Source organism: Populus nigra, chromosome 7 (assembly GCF_951802175.1).
Source record: "Populus nigra chromosome 7, ddPopNigr1.1, whole genome shotgun sequence".
Taxonomy (NCBI): Eukaryota; Viridiplantae; Streptophyta; class Magnoliopsida; order Malpighiales; family Salicaceae; genus Populus; species Populus nigra.
In genome coordinates, this window is record NC_084858.1 from 12,777,123 (window position 1) to 12,801,823 (window position 24,701).

The window sequence follows — 24,701 nt, forward strand, 5'->3', positions numbered from 1 at the left end:
AAATGAATTGAATTATATTTTTTACAAACATAATTTATACATATTTATTAATTGAATTCAAATTAATCACTATAATTCAAATTAATCACTGTAATTAAATTGAATTACAGTAAACAACTGTCTCGAATAAGCCCACAAGAAAAACAGGTACATTTCCTTCATGGAGAACTAGCTACTGCCTCCCTCCATTATGACACAGGCACATGAGCCAGCCAAAGTTGTCACATGTGACATGTTTTTCTGAAACACACCATGGTGTCTGAGCAAACCAGAATGGGAAAGCCAGATTAGTTTACTGGCATAGAATATGGAACTTGAAATCATGGAGGCAGGCAAGCATCAAACATTTTTTGCAAAATCAACCACCTCCTAGTACATTTATCAAACATTTTTGCAAAATTGACAGTTCAAGGTGCCAAATACATCCTCCACACACACACACACACACACACACACACACACAAAAGGAAAAAAAAACCAGCAGGAAAATGGGTTCGAGCCCACAATTTTTGAAAAGTCAGAGCAAGAAATGGCATTCATCACTGTGCCTTCCTTCCGGCACAGAACTTCACAAATCAGGCAATAACTCTAGAGACCAGATGCATTTACTGCCCAAGCCAGGTTTTTCTGGCTTCACCCCATTAGCCAGAGTAGTGTGCTTCTTTGACCCAAGAGGTCATAGCTGGTCGGTCCCTATCTCCTTCCTCCATTCTCTCCCCTTTGCATGGTTGCTTGTTAGGTATACTCTGCTCCATATCCAGCCCCAGATTCTCTCCCCCCACACACTAGCACAAGCACGCTCGATAAAACCCCAAAGAGAGACAAGCAAGTAAGCAAAACCCCACATCAAAAAGCCTTCGATGCCACGTGACCCTGTGTACCAAAGCTTGGAAGCTTTAAGACATTTTTATCCGCTTGGGGCATCACCCGAATCAGTACACCTGTTTTCTTCCGTCATCTCACTCTTAGTGCTGCTCTATCTTTCTCTTGATTGCTACGTGTGATACACGCTCCAAAAGCGGGTGCTTATATCCAACTACAATTCTAAAATAAGAATCTTGTCTGAATCCTCCAGCTAGACATGCCTGTAGTTTATATAACACAAAAATCCCAAACGTGTCCTTAAACTCTCTCTCTCTCTCTCTTTCTCTCTCCGTGACTCATGACCTCCACTATTTCACTGTCTTCTCTGCTCCTTCGAGTACCCATTTCCCCGCTCAAGTTTCTCTCCTTCACACTTCAACACAGAGAATAACTAGAAAGTTGGGGTCTTTAGTGGTCAATAGCAATGAAAGGAGAACGGAAGATGATGATAAAGTCCAAGATGAAGTGGGTTGGTTTAGTCGGGCTATTTCTATCGGCTTTTTCCCTGTTTGTACATTTCTTGCTTGCTAGATTCACCGAGGAAGGCATTACTGATTACCAGTCTTCAGTCACGATCTTTTCTTGGAGACCCGTCTTTGAAAATCCTGACTTTGCCAAAAACGTATGCACCACCACCACTTGTTAACAGTTTCTTAATTGTTTTCTTGTACCGTACTGTTTGTGTTTTTGAGATTTGGTTTTGCTTTGGTGGGTTTTGAGTTGCTTTCTTCCTAGTTTGGCTGGTTTGTGGGCATTTCTTTTCTTTTATCTTTTTTTGTATATCAATGCATGCAGCAGTCAGTTTTCATGAGTTTAGGCTTCGTTGTTGAGTGCTTAAACGTTTAGTGTGGATCTAAACAGAACTTTCATTGAAACCCAGATAATTTTATTTGCTTGTTCCATGGAACTTGACAAATTTTGTCTTCTTGACTTCAGTTTGGATCTGTTTTTTAAGTCTTTTCTATAATATTTGGTTGGTATTGGTGGGATTTTTAGAATTACAGCACGAGGATCATGGAGTCCCTGATTTCTTTTCATGTTTTGTATAATTTTGTCTATTTGTGGGACTTATTGCTTTTAACATGTGGTGCAGAGTCCTTCGTACAGAAGATTATGGGGTCCAGTAAGGCGCCTTGAATCTTTACATCCAGATGCAAATCCCAGAGGATATTATACTGGTTAGCTTTCATAACAAGGATTTAGCAATTAACAAGCAAATTTATAACTTACACTAGATTGTCTTGGTGTTCTAATTAAGAATACAATATGAAATCACTGCAATATTATATAGCTAATTGTAGTTTATCTCGGATTTATAACTCTATGTTTTAAGTATGAAACTTATTTCATTAAAAATTGAATACACAAAATTACTTGTAAAAATGTAAAAAATTAAACACATAAACACTGCAAATTATTACTGATAAAAGGTGCCATTACTTAATTTGCTTCTCAGGGAGATTTGTAGGTTATGCCTAGAAACACAGTTTGAGATCTTTCAAGTTATGGAGAGGATAAACTTTGGAGTAGGTTTCTGTACACTGGAATCAGTATTATAAACCTAACTGGAACTGGAACTTAAAGAGCTTGTATCATATTGGAGATGTTATTTGTGGAACTTAAATAGCTCGAAATGGAACTGCAACCAAGTTGTGTTCTGTATTTGTTGCTAGACATTGTTGTTAGTCTGAAATTTTATGACAATGGGCATGCTAGGATATGTAAAAAACTTGATTGAAAGACCATGGAAGTTGGATTGCAATTTCTTTTGCAGTTTGGTGTGGATTTGCAATAGAGAAACGGCACAAGTGAAATTTGGCTAACAACCTGTGTGGCGTATGTGACTTGATTGCTTTATCTGGTTGCTTCCATGTACATTTCATTCTTTTGTGATGGCAGTCGGTTCTGTGTTGCTGTATATTGGACTCCCTTTAATATAATATTGAGCTGGCATTTCTTATGATGTTTCTATCCCTGCATAACACATTACGTATCCATTTTTCTTTACATGGTTAGAGTTGGATATTGTGGTTCTTCTCATCAGAATGTTTAGTTTTGTTGTTCCATACTTCATTCAATCGGTGAATAATACAAAAGTGGTTGAATAATACAAAGTGGTTGGTGAGGAAACTAGGGAATTGTTGTTCTTAGTGCATACTTTTTTGCTATAATATTTTTTTTGTTCTAGTTTATATCGTATGCAACATGAATTTCTAACTTTAATGCATACAACAGATCCCAGATCAGAATCAAGTGGGTATGTCTTTGTTAGGATACAAGGTGGATTCCATGAAATAAGAAATTCGGTGAGGGTAAAATGCTCTAGTTGCATTATTTGCTATCGATGTGTAACAAAGTTAATCTGACTTCGGAGTCTTGTTGATTTTCAGATATGTGATGTGGTTGTGATTTCTCGGCTTCTTAATGCTACTTTAGTTATTCCTGAGATCCAATCAACCACTAGGAGCAAAGGAATCAGGTGACTTCTTTTCTGAGATACTCTCATAAAATTTATATCAATGGCAAAATTAATTTAACCCTTAATAATTCTGTCTTACAATTTATGAAATGTTCACTGCAGCTCCCAGTTCAAGAGTTTTGCGTACCTTTATAATGAGGATAACTTCATGGCAGCTTTAGTGAAAGATGTTAAAGTTGTGAAAACCCTTCCGCAAAATCTTAAAGAAGCCAGGAGGCTAAAAAAGATCCCATCATTCAGAGTGCCTAATTCAGCTTCGCCATATTTTTATTTGCATCATGTTCTCCCAGTGCTTAATAAGCATGTGGTGGTTGAACTAGTTGTTTCCGATGGGGGATGCTTGCAGGTACTTGATTTTCAACCATTGTTTTGCTATTGGTGTAGACATGTAGGTATTTCTAAACCAGATATTCCGAAATCTTGTATAGATTTATTCATACTCTATTTTGTTTCACTTTAGATAGTTTTGCATGATTCATATTTTTTTTTTAACTTATTTCTTTCCTTTTCAACTCCTGCCTTTTCCATCTATTTTGGAGTAGCTCATTGTATTCTCACACTGGCATCTTACCTATACTTGATTCCTTCGGGCATTCTTGTACTTAAGCATGCAATTGTGTCACCCAAAGTTTAGAATTGATGTGCTTTTTTATGACTTGATACTCTCTCTCTCTCTCTCTCTCTCTCTCTCTCTCTCTCTCTGCTTTTGTAATTCAAAGTAATGCTCTGGTGTTTTTGTTTCCTTTTACCCTTGAAGGAATGAAACTTGACCTATCTTTATGTGAACACGGTTTTAAGTTTGCTTTTTCATAATGATGTGATTGATTTTTTTTATATCCTAGTCATGTCTCCCTTTTGTTTGTCCTTAGTAACAATCTTCTCTGCAACTATTGTTTACTGGTGAGATATTTTGTAATCCTTCTGGTTTTGAGAAATTGTGACCCAGATTTTCTTTTCCGAATTTGATTCCATCTTTCTGTCACATCACGAGGTTAGGAATAACAACGATCTTTCTGGTCCTGATGTAGGCTATCCTTCCACCCCAACTTGAAGAATATCAAAGGCTGAGGTGTAGAGTTGCTTTTCATGCCTTACGGTTTAGGCAAGAGGTCCAGGAACTAGCAACTAAAATGTTGCAGAGGTCAATGATTGCTCATCATTTAATTGAAGGATTTATTGTAATATTCTGTTTGTGATTTCTGAACTGCCAAGTTATTTCAGGTTACGGGCTCCTGGCCAACCATTTATAGCCTTTGATCCTGGTTTGACAAGAGATGCCTTAGCATACTATGGCTGTGCTGAACTATTCCAGGTACCCGCACCAATTCCAGAATTCATAATTGATTTTGATTTTGGAACCTTTGAACAGCAAAGCTTATTACCTAGCATTTGATTGTGTTGTGTCTTGGAGCTCTTCCCAAGGATGTGCACAATGAACTTATTCAGCACAAACGAGCTTGGATGAAGAAACGTGGGATTGTTAAGGGGAAGCTTTCTGTAAATTCAGCTGAACAACGTCTTAATGGTTCATGTCCATTAATGCCAGAAGAGGTAAGAGTTTGTGCTTATCAAATTTTGTCTTGTTTAGTGATTCATGCATGGGAAATGTGCTTCGGATTCCCTCCAAATCTCCATTTTAGGTAGCTTAATTTTTCTATTGTTTGTCCCTGGGAATGTTTTAAGAATGTAGAGCAAGACACTGCATTTCGAGGCTATTTCTGCCACTTAACCAGCACAGGGAGTGGGGTTATCTCCAGATTTAACTTTTAAATAAGGATCAGCCTTTCATTGCATTGCATTTTATGGTACTCAATGACTGGGTGATGAACAAGCTTATGACAATGGTCCCAATACCAAAAAATAGCTGTTCAAGTCAACTCTTTCACTTTATTAAACAGGAAAGGATATCATATAAAAAGCAAGTTTTTAAAGATGCTAAGTGCTACTTTGGTCTAAATTAATTGGTTTTCTACAGGTTGGCATTCTTCTACGTGCATATGGATATCCATGGGACACTATTTTATATGTCTCTGGGGGAGAAGTTTTTGGAGGCCAGCGGACACTGACTCCTCTTCATGCCATGTTTGAAAATATTGTTGATAGAACTTCTCTCAGTGCTGCGTGGGAGCTAAATAGAATTTATGGTCGTGAAGTGAACCTTGTTGACACTAAATTAAGGGCTCCACCTTCTGTAGTGCAAGAAAAAAAGCATGAAGTATGGAAAAATGAAGGCCCACGTCCCCGTCCACTTCCACCCCCTCCAGCTAGGCCTAAATATCCATACAACATTGAAGGGTGGTGGGGTTGGGTGGCTGAGAGTGATAACGAGCCTGAGAGTACAGTAATGGAGTTAAGGACTAATGCCCATAAACTATTATGGGAAGCAATTGACTATTTAATTTGTGTAGAAGCTGATGTTTTCATCCCTGGATTCGATCGTGATGGGAAAGGACGTCCAAATTTCGCCAGCTTGGTAATGGGGCATAGGCTTTATCAATCAGCTGCATCTAAAACATTCCAGCCAAACAGGTAATAATCTCTTTCAACAGAAGTGCACATGCTTGTGAATAATTTAAGTATTGATGTAATTTAGAATTGCAAAAAGTATTTTCATGGAAAACACTTTTATCCTCAAACACACCCGCACACCTCAAATAATGGGAGTCCCCTGTCTTCTCTGGCCTCTTTTCATGTTTTCTTAAATGACTACCTAGTTTCTTGTATTGTGATTAACTGAATAAGGTCGTTTGTATAGTCTCCTTTTCCAACTAATTCTTGTTAGATGGACCATTCGCCTTCAGAATTTGGCTAAGCATTTCATGCATCTTTGTCTAAGCTTGTGCTTGTAAAAGTCATTTCCTCATTCAGTTTGCATAAATCCAAGTGGTGATGCAATCCAGCATATAGAATCCATACAAGCAAGCATGATATCCAATTCATGCATCCTTGTGAAGTAATCTCCACTAAATTAAGAATCTTCATTTTCCTTTTTCTTTCTTTTAACACGGGTTTTTTTTCTCTCTGTTACCACAGAAAGGAAGTTGTAAAGCTTTTAGAAGAAAACCATGAACACCTATACCAAGCAAATCATACCTGGCTGACATCAACACGCAGCCATCTTAGAAGAAGTTTAATTGATGGAGTAATAAGAGCATCCACAGAATCAAAGCCATTGTCATTTCTCTCCCATCCAGTCCCAGAATGTTCTTGCTTGAGATCTGATCTTACCAAAAGATCATTGCATACTTCAAGCCCTTCTACTTGGGCACCAGTGGAGGCTGCCCTAGGAGTTATGCATCACTGCCCTATGTGGATGGATAGTGGGATAAAAACAAAATTGAAGGAAAAAGAAATTGAAGAGGATCCTGATGAAGATATTTCCTCATCTTCTGGACTGTTTTTCAGGAATAGTGGTGGAAATCATGAGAGTGGAGGTGGGGAATTGATCAAAGAAGAGTCTCAACTAGATGATCAAGAAGAACTGGAGGGCGCAGACTGATAAGAGCCCATGAGATGTGCTAGTGGTCTCTTTGAGTGCCTTTGACACCGTCTCCTACCACGCTGTTCTGCATGGGGTATTGATTTTTGCTAACTTGGAGGAAGGAAGGTTGTAAAGAGCAATTGTCGGCTTCTGTCTTGATGGGAGAGGGGAAGAACCCGATGGCTTGAGCTCTTAGGCTCAACTGCAGATACATATGCTCAGGTTGAAGCCCTTTTACATCTACATATACTGTTGCAAGCTACTCAAGCTCCTTTGGGAAAAAAATCAGCCTTTATATTGCAACCGGCAAATCAATTTTGATGTGGATAGCTTGCTTCTGATGGATAATCCAGAAGCAGACCCATCTTAGGGAGCTCCTATATTCCTAGGCATGTTAATGTAAACATATTTGATAATAGAACAGCACATATATAGAATCCATGGCTATAGCCATTCCGGTGGCCTTTCTGCTCCTCTGGTCTGGCCTCTCTGTGTAATATATGCGCTCATGCCAAATAATGCTGCTCATCTATCTATTTTTGTCTGGTTTCAGCTTTTATTATATGCTACTGTACTGTGCTATGATTTCAGCTCACAGCTTTAGATTTTAAGCAATAACAAGGGGTATATTTTTTATATTTATATTTGATCTCTTATTCATATAATAACAAATTTAGATATTTATATTTTATTTTTTTAGATTCAAGTTTTCATATGAATACCTGAACAATTATCCGGCTATTATATATTATTAAACAAAAAATAAAATAGCAATATATATATAATAACTCTGAAAAAAATTAGATTTTACTTTATTCTATCGATAATTTCCATGAAAATATGTTATTTGTACTTTTATGAAAAAACCCAATTTTTTTTTGAAAAATAGATTTGGTGCGCCGGCAACAAAAAGCCGTGCAACAGAGGAAAGCTATCAAGAAAGGATTGTCGTCGGAAAAAAAAGTAGTTTCTAAAAATAGTAATTTACACTATCATCATATGTTGGAAAGTTGGGAAATGTGCAGGGACTGGTTAGTTAGACCAAAAAAATTCTCCACGTAAAGAAATGAATATATAAGCATTTTCAACGTGCTCCTTTAACGTCAAGAAAAAAAAAATATAAATAAAAAGCCAATACATATATTTAATTAATTAAATAAAAAATTATATACACCAATAAATACAAAAATGAGTTGCTAAAAATAACTAAAGATTGAAATAAAAAGTTGGGAGATAAATATAAATAAAAATACATAATCTCACAGAATAAGTTATGACCTAGTTGTGATTATTAACTTTTTTTTTTAATCAATTTTTTTATTTAATCAAATAATAATAAAAATAGATATGCATGAGAAAGAGATTGAATGAAATCAATGGGGAAAAAAATCATATAGGGTTACACAAAAATAACATCTACTAATATTAAAAAAAATATTGTAATCTTATTAGAAAAACAAGTACAAGCTATACATATTTTTTAAATTTGATTTATTTTAATACCACTAGGTCAGGCATCTCACACACACATTTAATTAATCTATTTCAATTATATATATATATATATATATATATATATATATTAAAAAAAGGATGCTTAGGTTTGATGACAATCAACAAGTTTCACCAAATGTCATTAGAAGTACTAATTGATCATGTTACAAGGTTTAAAACTAAGAATATAAAAAAGAAATTTAATAAGCTAAATCAAGATGTTTGAGTTAAAAAGTTGCAAATCAGACAAACTAAATCTTTATATTTGTTTTGGATCTTATATGAACTTACATGTGAAATTTTGTTTTGTTGCGATTCTATTTGAGCTGTAAATTAAACATCTCAAGATTACAATATATATATGGTAAGATCAGTAACTCATCTAACTTAAAGAAAACAACGTGTTTGAAGTCAGATTTTAAATTTTCCAGCAAACAAGAAAAGTAAAAAAAATATTATTTTCTATTTGATTTGTGGATTTTAACGAGGCAATGCTTTAATTACATGTGAAATCCTTAGTTTGAAAGGATTCCTTACTTTCCAAGGAAATCAGTTAGATAACAATCTTTATTTTGAAAGTATTCCTTATGGAGCAACAATTCTTATTATTCAAGGATATTAGAGGCGGTTTTCGAGCTTTTTTTCCCTTCTAATATGCAATTTTACGCTAATAAGTATAATTTTTAATAAATTGTTTGATCGGACTGAATTTTATCAGAAGATTATAGATGCCTTGTTTTATACAAGGTTAAATTTTATAGTGTTCAGAGTTCAAGAAAGCCTTGCAATAAAGCCTACAAATACTGTGCGAGAATTGCATTATTTTCCTAGTTAGTTAGGGTTCTTAGAGTTATTTTTTCTATTTTATTTAGAACTTTTTTGTTATTATTTTAGCATTGTTTAGGATATTTTTCCTTGTATAAAAAGGATTATATATATATATGGAGAGAGAGAGAGAGAGAGAGAGAGAGAGATACTTAGTTATTCAGAAATAATATTGTGTGTGTATGAAACTTTGCTCATACTCTTGGTTTTTTCTTATACTTTCAGTTTTTAATTCTTCATAATCAATAGGTTAGGGTTCTTTCATCCAATAACCTCGGTCTCTTGGTTCAGGTAATCATTGGGTTAGGTTTATTAAATATATTACAGAGTTACACGAGTATTAATCTAATTAAATCCATTTCATACAAATAGTAGTTCAACTGAAGAAGTAACCAAATAATTAAAACAATTTGAATGTAAAGTACACTTAATAACTAAGGAGAGAAATACTTACAATTATAGAGTGATTCATACTCTGATTATATCCTCGAATTGGAACTCCTAGATAATGAAACATCTTTTTGGTATTTTTGGTTTATGGAGTTGAAATTGCAAGCCTACTGATTACAAGGAAAATTACAAGCCTACTTGATTATTGTCTACAGAGTTATCGCCTACTGTTCTGTTACCTATAAAGTTATTACCTACAAGTTTTAGGTTTGAAAGGTTTTGAGAACTTGATAAAAGTGTGATACAATAATTTGAGTTTTTGTTGAGTTATTGATGATTCTTTTCATCTTCCATGCCATCCGTCTAATATAGTTGAATGATATCAACTGCTGATAACCTTCCACCTTTTAGTGTTGTTTATGAATTATTTATCAACCGTTAATAACCTTTTATTTTTTTAGAGTTCTTTTCACAACCTCACATCTACAATAGTTATTGTCGCTTCTAATTACGTGGCTTATTACACCTACTTATATACACATTCCTTGTTACCCTTATTTTCTAAGTCTCTATTAGTTATCCAATTAATTATCAGATAGTTTATGTTATAACTCTCTTTATCTATTTTTCATAAAATTTATAGTATAACACTGTAATATATTTCCTTTACTTAAGTAAAATACTAATTGAGGAAAGTAACGACTCTTCAAATATATAAAACGACACTGCTAACAAAGACTTTGTGCAATGGTGGCTGCTGCCTAGGGATCATAGAAAGTTCCAAACAGAATCATGGAAACATCTGAGAAACTGCTTGATTATACATGGGAAGACACAAAGTACATACGCCCCATCTGTTTGTGCCTTGGTCAACAAGAGAACACGTTTCACCTGGAACTCCCTTCCAATATAGGCGTGTCCATCAAGAATTTTCAGATATATATAAAGGAGCAATGCTGTTGTTCAACTACAACCCAGAAAAACACAGCCTGCCAAGAAAACATATTAATTATTTACTCTTCAGTAGCTATCTAGCCGCCTGTTGTTCAATTCGAGATTGATCAAGGGATAACAGCAGTCTTGAGCAAAGATGGGAAGCAAGAAGAGGGATGGGATCAGTTGGCGTGCCGCCTTTTCAAGGTGGGTGTTTTCCTTCTTCCGTGGCTCTTCAAGAACTGATGATAAGCCTAGGTCTCCGAGTAACTCAGCACCCTTCAGGCCAGAGGAGGCAATGGTAGCAGCAGCTAAGCATTTTTCATCTGCTCATAAGGTTCGATATTGTTAAGCTCGTATAAAGTCTCTGACAGAAATGTTCACAAAAGAAAAACCGAACAGCATTAAAGCTGTTTGTGACAAAAAGAAACTCTTCTGGCTCTGCCTCGCCATGCTGGATCATGCTACAAGGAACAGACATGATGATTGATCCTAGTACAATGACCGTGTTATTGACAATATGGTAATTGTGGCAGGGAAAATTGATCGTGCTTGAAGTTTGATTTGTACTTGAAATATATTGCTTCCTAGTTGTGTTTGCTACTGCTGAGGTCTTTAATTTGACATATTATTTTTTTATATGCAATAATTTATAATAAAATTGTAGAATTGAGTATTATTATTTATTGAATCATTTCATAAATTTAAATATCAAGAAGAAATTCATCTGCATACCTATTTTAACATTGTTGATGTTTTATTTATTTATTTAAATTCTAAATTATTCTCAATTTTTGAAAATAATAATATGAATTATGTCATTATTTGTTGTGTCAATTGATGAAAATATTGAATAAAATTTATTTACAAACACATTCACACATCTATCAACTAAACATTATCTATTCAACCTAATTAAATATATACAAAATAATTTAAAACAATCATATCCTACAATAAATTGAAAACCCTAGATGCACATTCAGTTTTAATTTTAATTAAGCCCAATTTCTTAAAGAAATAATATAAATTGTATCACTTTATTTTACATAATTCAAACCCTATATTATGTAAATCTTAATTTTGCTATATTTGTTTTTTAACTAAATGGCTCAATTGAAAACTAATACGGGTATAATATTACATAATTCAAATCCTATGTCATCATAAACTTCAAAGCAATTTATAGGACTTTAATGTAAGTTGATGCATGTTTCACCAAGTGGTATTTGTTGAAATGAATTAAGGGTATAAATAACACATAATTTAATTATTATATTATCATATGCTTTTAAATATTTCAGGGACTTTAATAAATACTTATCTAACATGGTTCATGGATACAATTTCCTTGTTTTTGTTTATTTTTTAACTTCTTAGCAAGAAAATATCCAATATTCCTCTTAAGTTAAGGCTTGCAATACAAACATTTAAATGGTTTATATGAAAAGAATAAAAAACAAATATATTGTAAGAAATCTTCATCTAAAGTTTCAATTTAAAAAATTTCTCCCTTTTTTTTTATAGAAATACATGGCATAAAAGACCATATCACTTTATAACTTTCATGTTTAGTGTAATACTAGTTATTTGACTCGTATTTTGCCGCGATTCGAATATTTTATTTTCTTAAAAAAAAATTGTATATACAAACTTTTACAATGTGTTTTGTACTTAATAAATCCCAAGTGAAATTCAAAGAGTTCATGCATACAATTAATTAAATAAATCGAGAACTATTTATGCAACAAAAAATATTATCAAGCTTGAGTTCTATCCAGTCAAAGTTAATCATTCAAACATGTGACTTGGATTATGGCCTTAATTGGGTTTAATAATTTTTTTTCTATATATTTTTTTTTATCTAAAATAGACACATTTAAAATTAAGAACCAACAAAATATCAAAGTAATTGAAAAACAAATCAAATCAAAACAAATTATGTTGTCCAATTAATAATCAACCAAATATTAAATAATAAAATTAGAAAAAAAATAAGCAAGAAAAAAATGCAATTGTAATGGAAAAAAAAAACATGGTCACTCTGACTAGGAAGACCTAGAGCTCTTGGGCTTCCAAAAAAAGGCACAGGCACGTGAGCGTGGAGTAGCCCATGCGCCTAAGCTTGTAGCAACCCACATGCTTGGGTATTATTATATTTATTTTAATTCTTTTAAGGGGAGTAAGACAGGTCGTCCACCCCTTAATACTTTTGCCTGCACTATCTAGATTCTGGCGACCGAAGATCACTCAAAAATCAGGCTGGTTTGTTTCAAACTAAGAGAATCTTGTTTTCAACAATATTTTAACCTGAAAAAACTAAAAAAAACACCATAGATACCTTGTAAAACATATTTATTGCCTTTAACAAACAAAAAAAAATTGACTCCAAAACCCACAATCAAACCAAAAATTAAAATTCTTTTTGGGTTCAGATTTACCATTTCAGGTAAGTTTATTGGAAAAAACACCTTGTATTAATTTTCTCCATCAAAAGGAGCCAATTAACAAAAAAAAACACCTCGTTTTTGTAGCCGAAACTTCTTTTTCTATGACCAGAATCCAACACCTCTCTCTCTCTCTCTCTCTCTCTCTCTCTCTCTCTCTCTCTCTCTCTCTCTCTCTCTCTCTCTCTCTCTCTCTCTCTCTCTCTCTCTCAAACTGAGAAATCAAATTTTTGAGACTAAAATTGAATGTCATAAATTGTTAGGGACTGGAAGTTTATAATTTGAAAAGTTAAAGGATTAAAATGTACTTTTAGCCCCCATTAGAAAAACCATATCTTTTTACCATGTTTTTCATCTTAGTCCCTCATCTTTGAATCTTGTCTTTTTTTTAATAAATGTGTTTTAATTGACCATTAATTTAGACCTACAAGGTCTAATAATAAAAAAAAGCAAATAAAACAAATATTTGTGGGGGTGATTTGTTTATGGGTAAACAATGGCGTGAAAAACAATATTTACCCTGTATTTCTTCATGATTAGTTAATAATTATGTCCATACCATGTTCATGTGTCAAAATCAAATATTTCATTATAGCATCTCATGTGAATTGCTATTGTTTTACTGTAAGCCCGTGCTCGCACAAGTGGTCTTTTATTTAATTTTTATTTTGATAAAATTATTCAAATAGGAAGTAAATATTCTATTCAAATCAAATATTTTAATTTTAATTTTTGCTTGACTGTTAACTTAGGTTATGAAAACGAGAAAATTTATTATTATTGACATAAAAAACATAATTTTTTTTTTTTATGTTTGTGGCTTTTTTTCTATTCATATACAATTATAATATTATTATTTTTTCTTTTTTTATTAAGTTTTAATTATATCAAGAAAATAAATATCCATAAATATTTTTAAATTTTCTTCCTTTTCTCAATATGTTTTTCCTAAATTAAATTAAATTAAATTCTTGGAACTTCATCAATAATTTAATTTTTTCCTTGTTAACTTTCAAGATGTTTATTGATCTAAATTCTAAAGTTCGTATACAAAAGTATTAATGATATAAATTACTTTCTCATTAGCTCAAAACACACACATTTGTTCATCAATGATATTGACTTAAATGAATTTAGGAAAAAAGTAAATTATTATGATAGTGAAAAACTATATATTCTACATTCTCAATCTATATTTAATTTAAAGAAATATTACAAAATTATATTGATGGTAAAGGGTTTAATTGCAAAGCAATAAAAGTGTAAATGACACACAATTCAATTATTACATTATCATAAATTTTTAAATAATTTAAAGAGCTTTGGTAAGGATTATCTAGCATAAAAGTAATTTTCTTTCCTTTTAAATAATCTTACTGATTAACAAAAAAAAAAAAAACTCAAGATACCTCCTAATTAACTAAAGTTTATAATATGAACTATTAATTAGTTTAAACAAAAACAGTAAAAATCAAATATATTATAAAAAAAACTTTGATCTAAGGTTTTCAGTTTAAAAAATTTCATTTCATTCCTTGATGATTGGCAAATTTGGCTTTTCATTTTATTCCAGCAGACCAAATAAAAAAGCTAATCTGTCCTTCGGTAACTAATTAATAATTATCTAATATTGTCTACTAAACTGCACTACTGCAGTACATATTAGGAATTAAAGGTGTTTATAAGTGGTATATATTGTTTTTTAAAATATATTAGAATAATATTTTTTACATTAACACAATTCAAAAATATCAAAAATAAATATTTTACAAGTTAAGAAAAAAATTCAAAAATCTTTAAAGAATTTCAATATTATACTTGTCTAAGTAGTATATCCCACTTTTAAAAAATTAAAATTTTCAAATGATTTAGAGTACAGGCGTAGGAATTAGAAGCTCCAGCATTACATACATGATTGAATGGTTCAAGACTATTTGGTTTTTAGGTAGCTTTTGTGGTTATAATTTAAAAAAAATAAGTTAAAAAAAAATATAGTTAGATGCGGTTTATTGGATTTAAATACGTATCTGGTAAAAATTATAATTAAAATTTATATGTAGCACATAATATGTTTAAAATGTTTGGTCAATTATATTTATGCAATTAAAAAAACATATAAAAACTATATTTTAAATTTAATTTTTAATGAGTCTCACAATATAAAATATAATTTAATTTATTACCAAACATCTCATTATATTTGTTTGTTGCATCACAAACATAAAACATTTATTTTAGGACGATTGGTAAGATGATTCCCATTAGCAGATTAAATCAATATAAGACAAAATAAAGAAAAGACAACCCATAAAAAGGCACTAATATTTTTAATCTCATGACATTCATACCATATTTTTACCAAATCACAACATCATTATGTTAGGTTAGTACAAGTTGGGTCCATCAAACATAATGAACAAGAAAAGAACGAAAGGAAATTGTGGAAATAAAACAAGGAAAAGAGAGGCTCACTGGTTACGTGAAATTCACTTCTTGCGGGTCAGATATTTTTATTTTTTTTAAAAAAATTATATATATAAGTTTTTTTAACACATTTTATAGTTTAAAAAATTTAAATTCAAGTTAGAAATTTTATGTATACATGTAATTAAATAAATTGAGAATTATATGTGCAAATAAATAAATAAAAAGTCATTAACAATATTTAAAAATAAAACTTGAAAAACAAAAAAACAAATGTAAATCAAGATAATTAATCTACAAGACAAGACATTTACCCTGTTGTGTTTGCTAAATTTATTTATTAAAATATTTTTTTATTTAAGCAAATGATAATTGAAATAGAGACACAAACTAAATTGATTGAATAAAATAAAAGGAAAAAAACATCATGCAATGTTGCACATATTTGAAATATTATCTGAAAATATTTTTTTATTTTCAAAAATAAAGTTCATCTATGCAAAAGATATAAAACAATTATAGATGAATCAGAAAAACTCTTCAAATTTAAATGTATAACTACAAAAAATAATAGTCATTTAAAAGAGGTTTTCCAAACAAAACGAAAGAGAGAAGGGGTACTAATTTAAATATAAATTAAAAAATAGAGAAAAGAATCATAAAAAAAGAATCATTATTTTTTTAAAAAAAAACAAAGGCCCAAAACTATTGGGCCTGACCAATTTTGTTAAGGCCCACGCGCAGAATTGCACGATTGAACCCTTAATTTTTTTGTTGTTTGCCCCAAATTCTTTTTTTAAAAAAATTCAAATGACATGTCGTTTGATTTGCCTAAATTGTTGTCACTGTGATAGTTGAAAAATCAAGGCTTAAGTTTTTTCACCAAAAATGCCATTTTCAACCTATTTTTTTAGCCCAAAACACCTATAAAACATTATAGGAACCATGATAAACCTATTTATGGCTTTAAAAACCCAAAAAAACTGCCACAAAAACTAAAATCAACCTGGATTAAAAAATCAATCCGAGCTCAGATTTGTTTTTTCACAAACTTTAAAGGTAAAAAAAACACCTAATATGAACTCCCCTTATCAAATGGAACAATTTGACACAGATATCGTATGTTTTGGTGGCCTAAATCGGTGTCAACAACACTTTTCTCTTTTTATCGTTGGAATCTGGTGACCCCTCTCTCTCCTCTCTCAATCAGGGACTAAAAAATAACAAAAATAATTTTTTGTACTAAAATTGAATTGGAAAAATATTGATGTACTAAAATTATATAATTTGCATGATTTTTAAAGTTCAATGATCAAAGTGCATCTTTTACGAAACTTATGGCATGCCACTTATGTTTGGCGTCTTTTTTCATTTTGGTCCCTCTTTTTTCAATCCCAACATTTCATAAGAAATCAAAATCAATTGGTCTTCAATTAGAACTAAGCCGCTGGAAAACAAGTTTGAGGACCAAATTGAAAAAATAAAAAATCTTGCATAACCTTTCCACAGTAATGTGTGAGAGGATAAACAATAGGGCCTTATACAGTGAAAACCCCATACCTTTTAGAGCTATACTTAATTTCCATTCTGAGGAAGCTCCCTATCCTTGAATGATTTTTTTATATATAAAAAACTAGCATAGTAAATATTTGAATTTGAAGGAATAGCATCGTTTCAAAAAGATTTGACAAAATAACACTATTTGATATTGTCGCGTTTTGGAAACGTGATATTTACTAAATATTGTGGTTTTGAATTGCAACAACTTAAGATGTCGTGTTTCATAAATGCAACAATTTAAGATGTTGTGCTTTCAAAGAACGACATTAATTAAAATTTAAACACAGCCCAAACCAAAGAACACACAAACTACATGACCTCACTTTCTCTAAAATTGAATGTTGCCCTCGTAATCTCTCTAAAAAATCCACCAATTGCTTTTATTTTGTTCTTAAAACAACAAAATTTAAGGTGCAAGAGCTGGTTCTAATCATGCTACTAATAAGCTCGAATCATCCAATAGACAACATAGACGTTAATAAATAGATGAATTATGTTTATATATTTTGAAATTACTTGAATATTGTGTTTTTGAATTATTGTTATCCATTTAAAATGTATATATGTTTTTTTTTCATTGTAAGAGCTACTTTGTTATCATGAAATGTGAGAATTTGTTGATTGAATTATTGTGATTTTTTTGCAGGTTTTTTTAAGCGGGATACAATTTTAGGTATAGTTTCTATATAGAGAAAAATCTATCCAAATTTTATTAAAATTGTAATAGTTTTAACTCTCTAAGAATCATAAAGTAAATGAAATTTCAAAATAACAAAACTTATGATTTTAAAACCTTTTCAGTCTCAAAACACCAAAATTTTCCAAAACTAGATAGTAGCTAAATCTTTCTGATCGTTTTGGCTATTATCCGACCGTTTTTTGAAATGTTTAGTCGTTTATCAAAATATTCTGCTAATTAATGTCATAGTTGAGGACTGTGACATTTGATTAAATGTCATGGTTTAGAACCGCGATAAAATTATAATTGATGTCGTGCATTTCCCTAATTTTTACATGCGGTTTTGTAATTGGCTCAACTGCATCTTGGTTACCTTGTCTATGACAAAACACCTCTTTTTATAGAACTTCTAAAGCTCGATTCGCTTCCTCCCCAAGTTGATCCTGAAGGTGTTCAAGTTTATGAATTTCATGTATTAATGTGAAAGATGTAGTTGATAATTTCCTTGGTATCGTTTTCGTGGTTCGATCATAGTGGTTTGGCTTCTTGCTATCAAGATTTGGCAAGGAAGTGTCAAAATAAAAAAGACATCTCTTCACTAATGGATAGGGTGATTCCAATATGCTTGAAGTCCATCGATTCTCTTGAAGTTTTTTGCTCAATTCATCCACCTTAAATTGGCATCCTCGATCCTAAATTTTTAATTTTACCTTTGTCTATATGTTTTTTCTTTTTGTTGTATATATAACACAAAGTATTTATTTAATTATTAATCATATTTATTAATTTGTATCTAACATATTTATTAATTAGTGTTAGATTTTTGTGATTCAATTTATTTGAGATTATACAAATATGATGTATAATTTCCAAGTTGATCCTGTTATTGAGATGACGGATGGTTGAAGCTAGCATTGATAACATTAACGCATCAGTTAACACAGTAGCTCTCGTATTCCCGGTTACCCCATTGGGTAACCTAATACCTACACATTCTCTATATAGGGTAAAACCCAAAACTTTAAGTGGTGTGAGCACAAATAGAAAGTATGATGGAACAAGTTCTTCCAAAGGCCTTAATGATGGTGGTGACAATAACAAAAGGTTCATATGAACTTGATTTATTTGTCAACAAGCCAAGACACCATGTTAAGGACCATTATCATTATAAAGAAAAGAATAAACAAACTAGCATGATTGAGAGTGTTGTTGCAAAACATATAAAGCTTGTTATTGTTGAATCATAACAAAACTTAATGGACAACCCTAAATTTTATCAGGTTGATATTAGAGCCACATCTCATACATGTTTTGTTAGGAATAGTTTTTCTAACTATTTAACAGCCTCTAATAGAGAATAGTTGTTAATTACAACTTTTTAGTGTGCAAAATCCTAAATCACGGTGATGTTGAAGAATACATCTAAGAAAAAGTTAACTCTAAACAATGTGGTTCATGCTTCTAATATTCAAAAGAATTTGGTTTCTGGCTCACTATTAAGTAGGAAAGGGTTTTAAATGATTATAATATGATAAATGTATCCTTATCATGAATGGGATGTTTGTGCATAAAAGATATTTATGTGATGTGCTATTTAAACTCAATGTTATAACTATTATATATAAAAAAACAACAAGATTAATAAAGTTTCTTCCTTTATTATTTGGTTGAGACTTTTGATCTATTCTATATATGAAAATAGTGAGTGTTTATATTTAATTAACATTGATATATATTATTTAAAATTTATGCAAACTAGAGGTGATAAAAAATATTTTATTACTTTCATTGATTATTATACAAGATATTGTTGTGTCTATTTGCTCAGAAGTAAATATAAGGCTTTAGAAGTGTTCAAACATTTTAAAATACAAGGTTGAAATTCAACATAGAAAGAAGATCAAAGTGATAAGAATCAATAGAGGTGGGGGAATATAGTTCACCTATTGATGAATTTTATTCTAGGAATGGTATAATCTATTAAATCATGGCTTCTTATTCACCATAAAAGAGTGTTATTGTAGAACATGAAAACCTAACATTGAAAGAAATGATGAATGTTATTTTGATAAATTCAAATTACCTCAAAACTTATAGGGAAAAGTTATTTTATCAGCTAATTATATTCTGAATAAAATACCTCAAAAGAAATTGGATAACACAATATATAAGTTATGGAAAGGTTGAGTATTATCTTATAAATACATAAAAGTATTGGGTGTCTTGCTAAAGTTATGGTTCCTAAAAAAAATCAAAATATAAACTTTATTATATGAGATATCTCGTTTAACTTGAAGGGTATGATGATGTTAATTGGATATCTAATACTAAAAATTCAAAATCTTTAAGTGGGTTTATCTTTACTATTGAAGGAGTTTTAATCTCTTTGAAATCCTCTAAATAAACTTGCATAACTAAATCCATTATAAAGTCTGAGTTTTAACTGTAGACTTAGAGAATAAGCAAAGTGGCTTCAGAACTATTTTAAAGGATATTTCAAGTTAGCCAAAATATGTACTGACAATTTATATACATTATAATAGCCAATATGCAAATGATAAGGGACAAAATAGTATATATAAGAGTAAATATTGACACATTTATCGAAGACACAACACCATAATATAGTTGCTTTCAAATAAGATTATCTTTGTTGACTATACAATGTTAAAGGATAATATCGTAGATCCGCTTATAAAATACTTAAAAAGAGAGAAAGTCGATAAATCATCAAGGGGAATATGATTAAAACCTATATTCAAAGAATTAACATGATGGAAACCTAACTTAGTTTGCTGGAGATCCTAAGATTTAGGTTTAAAGGAACAACCGAATCATGTGTCAATTCAGTATGAGCATTCTTACCCATTTTTATGATGAAAAGAGCTATATGAAGTCTAAATAGAATAAGCTAAGATTTTAATGATTATATCAAGTGGGGTATTGCAAGATACTCTTTATAAGAATCACCTATGTAAATATGAAATGAGGCCACTTTTATGAGAATTGAAAATGATAAATTCACTAAAGTACTCTTTGAAACCAGGACATTCGAGGCTAAAATGAACATAATCGTGAGAATTAAAATTGAAAGAAGTTGAGTTGTGTGATTTCTATTGTCTAGGGTCATACAAAAAGTTGAATAGTTATAAACATCATGTTCACTGGTAACCTATGTGAATCCAATAGTTTTTTCAGTAGGAAGGTTCAAGGCCAAAAACTACCTTTTTTGATGTAGAGACTTTCCATGGTTACTCTTTATTTATATGTCTACGATATATTTTATTATGATTAGACAATTCCTATTCATGTGAGGGATTGTTGAAGTGAATGGAAAGTTGTGTCTTTTACTGCATAGTTGTGTATGTTTAAAAGTCTATTTAAAATATAATTGTGTCTGTTAGTTTTAAACAAAACCAATGTCAAAATTATCTATATAAATATAGAGACAATTCTGACATGGTTTTAATAATGGAAAAAAAAACTATAGTGTTTCTAAAACTCTTCCATTTTTTTTGTCAAAATTATATGTTTCTTCTTACAAAGAGCAACGCACAAAATTTAAATTCGTTGTTAATTCTTAATTGTGCTACCGAGAATAAGAGATTGAGTAAACTTGAGAAACAATATTACAATCATACTAGTAGTATAAGAGAATAGGCAATAAATTATTTTAAAATTAGATAATTGATCATTGTCTCAATTTACATCTTTAAATTTATTTTTTGTCAAGTATTGTAAGTTGAAAATTTTTTTAAGCGTTGATTTATATGCCTCTTTTATTTTGTTTTGATAGAAACCATATTATCAAAGTAAGAAGGGACAAAATTATAGCTAAATTAAATTTTTTTTATTCACTAACAAGGAGTATTCTCTTATCAACGTGTAAGAAGAAATTCTTTGATAAACAAATCACTCAATTGCTGCTACTTAAAAAGAAAAAGAAATTAGATATATGACAAGTTGTATTCCGACTTTCTATAAAGAAAAAAATGATCCATTATAAAAATAATCCATGGAACTCTTGATGTTATGTAAGCAACGTATCTTCACTTATCCCTAAGCATGAATGTGAAGGATGTTTCTTATTAATCATATCCATTTCTTGGCATTAGTAGATTTACGTTAACATGGATTTCCAATAGGATATTTTAAGGCATGTTCCGATAAGCATAGTTTTTAAATCCGGTTCGGTGGTCGGTCCGATTCAAAGCTTGAGTTTTGGATTTTGACTGGGTCACCAGGTTTTGATCGGGTCAATCTCTATTTAAAAAAAAATTTCAAAACGGCATCGTTTTAGTAAAAAAATAAAACAAACAAAAGTTAATGGGTTGCAACCGAGTTTTTGACCGGATTTTGTCAGGTCAACCGGGTCAACGGGTCGGCTGGGTTACACCGAGTCATGACTTTTCCTATTTTTTCTTTAATCCGGCCTAGTTCCAGCACCAGGTCAATCCGCCAAGCCAGGTTTCAAAACTATACAGATAAAAATTATTTTAGTTCTAATCATATTTGAGCGGTTTTTATTTGATGATATAATCTAACTAGAACAACGTCTTTTTCCCATTTACATATTCTTACTTAATTGGAGAGGTAGAGATAAAGATTAAAAAAAAAAAGAGAGAGAAAATCATATTTTATCTTATAAAAAATAATAAAAATATTTTCATAAATTTAAGAATTATTTTTAAGATTTTTTGTCCTATTTTTTTCTTATGTTTTTTTTATTAAATAATTACTGATGATTATAGTTCAAATAATATAAAATTTGTTGTGAAATATATAGATTCTTACTTAAAAATCTAATATTTGTTTGCAACCTAGCCCCATTCTCCATTGATAATAACTAGATTGTTGGTTGGCTTAGGCTCTAGATCAAATTAAAATTTTCTTTTTTTGTAAGGAAAAACATTTAAATGTTGTTAACATCTTCCTAGTATAATTTTTTTAATCATGCAGGGGTTGATCTGATGTGATCTGTTAACTTGGTAGTTTCAAATGCAACCTTAAAAAATATAATTTGACTAAAAAAACTTAAAATAACATTTTTTTTTAAATATTAGATGGACCTGAGTCAATCTAGATCAACTTGTCAAACCTGTGACCTGGATCATAAGATCATAATAATCAAAACAAATTATGAAATCAAGTTTCCAAACAGCTTAATATTAAATGATAAAATTAAAAATTAAACACATCTAAATAAAACCCAATAAAAGGATCTAATTTAACTTGAGTTAAAAAAATTACATCGTGTAGGAGTTGATTTAGTGTGACCCGGTCAACTTGAAGGGTCCAAAAGCAATCCAAATCATTGTTAAAAGTATAGTTTGACTAAAACAAAATTTAAGACAATATTTTTTAAAAAGAATATTTAGACAAAAACATATTGAATCGACTCAAATCAACCCGGGTTAGCCTACCAAATTCAAGAATGGAATTACGAGATCGGGATAACCCCATAAAATGTAAATCAAAACAAATTATGAAACCCAATGTCCAATCAACTAAATATTGATTAATGAAACTATAAAAGAAACTTCAATTAAAAAAGACAAAAAAAAAACAATTCGAGTCAACTTGGGTTAACGTACCAAATTCATAACCCGGATCACGAACTAAGATAAACCTATAAAAAGCAAGTCAAAACAAATTATGGAGTCCAAATCCCAATCAACTTTATATTGAAGGATAAAATTAAAAAAAAATCAATTAAAAAAAGATAAAAAAAAAACCTGAGTCAACTCGTCAAGCTCATAACTTAGGTAATGAGATTGAGATAACCTCATGAAAAGAAAAAATACAAATAAAAATATGAAGGCTAACTCCAAATCAATCGAATGTTAAAGGATGGAATTAGAAAAGGCAAAAATCCAACTTAAAAAAAGGCAAAAAAATCTTGAGTTAACCCACAAAACTCACATCACGATTCATGAGACCGAGATAAGTAAACCCAATGTTGAATAATAAAATTAAAAAAAAATACTAAACCTTAAAATAAAGCAAAAAAAAAAAAACATTGTTCAAGTGAATAGTTTTTTGTAAAAAGAGGAACAATGAATTCCTCTTCTTAATTAGTTTTTGTTACCTAGCTACTTGACTTGCGCTTCACCGCAGGCCGAATATTTTTTCCAATAAAAAAATTGAACATGTATAATTTTTCAATATTTGTCTTACATAAAAAATATTAAATGTAAATAAAAAAGTTTATGCACATCTAATTAAATAAATCAAGAATCATACATGTCAATAAATGAAAAAAAAATCATTAATAATAACTAAATATGTATTTGAAATGGTTAATAGGTGAATGTAAATTAAGATATTTGATCTCGCAACATAGACCGTGTATATAAAATTGATTGAATAAAATCAAAGGGAAAAAATATTTCGCAAGGTTGAATTTATTAGAAATACTGTCAAAAAATAAATATTTTTATTTATTTTTAAAAACAAATTTCAATTGCATAAAATATAAAAAATTATAGATGAATTACAATAATCTTTTCAAAAATTAAATACATATAAAAAATTAAAAAACAATCACTATTTGAAAAAGCTAAATGCAAAAATAAAAAATTAGAGAAAATAGGTATTAATTTAAATATAAATAGATTTTTCTTAAAAGCATGATTTTTTAAAAAGGCAAAATTACCAACAAAAAAAAAAAGAAAACAGAAATGGCCTAGCAAGCCTAGCCACCATTTGGTCTATTTAGAAAGGGCTCACTCGTGCTCGTGCTTCTTTTTTTAAAAAAAAAATACAATTTGGGTGGATAATGTCACCCACCCTGATATTTTTTGAAAAAAAATAAAATACAAATGACTTGTCATTTAGTTTCCTCATATTTTGACTACTATGACGGTTGAAAAAAAATAGTTTATGATTTTTTTATCGAGAAACCCATTTTTCAACTCATTTTAATTCAAAACATATAGAAAATACCTTAAACACCTTGATAAACCAAGAAATGGCCTTAAACAACCTAAAAACTGCCTTAAAAGCTGAAAATCAACTTGAAATAAAAACATTTCTCGACTTTAGATTTGATTTTTAAATTGAAAAAATAACTAAGTAGAATTCTCTTCACCAAATTGATCATGTTGACACTAAGATCTATTATTT

At 30.5% G+C, this 24,701-nt stretch overlaps 1 protein-coding gene across 1 annotated transcript; it reads left to right on the plus strand.

The window, feature by feature from the left end:
- The first annotated feature begins 1,065 nt into the window (after positions 1-1,065).
- On the plus strand, positions 1,066-7,386 carry LOC133699972 (O-fucosyltransferase 27-like). Its single transcript, XM_062123520.1, has 10 exons — positions 1,066-1,486; positions 1,958-2,042; positions 3,100-3,170; positions 3,255-3,343; positions 3,446-3,689; positions 4,372-4,484; positions 4,565-4,655; positions 4,766-4,894; positions 5,319-5,872; positions 6,377-7,386. The coding sequence occupies exons 1-10, from the start codon at positions 1,289-1,291 to the stop codon at positions 6,840-6,842; spliced, it is 2,040 nt and encodes a 679-aa protein (XP_061979504.1). The 5' UTR covers positions 1,066-1,288; the 3' UTR covers positions 6,843-7,386.
- Positions 7,387-24,701: the final 17,315 nt, after the last annotated feature.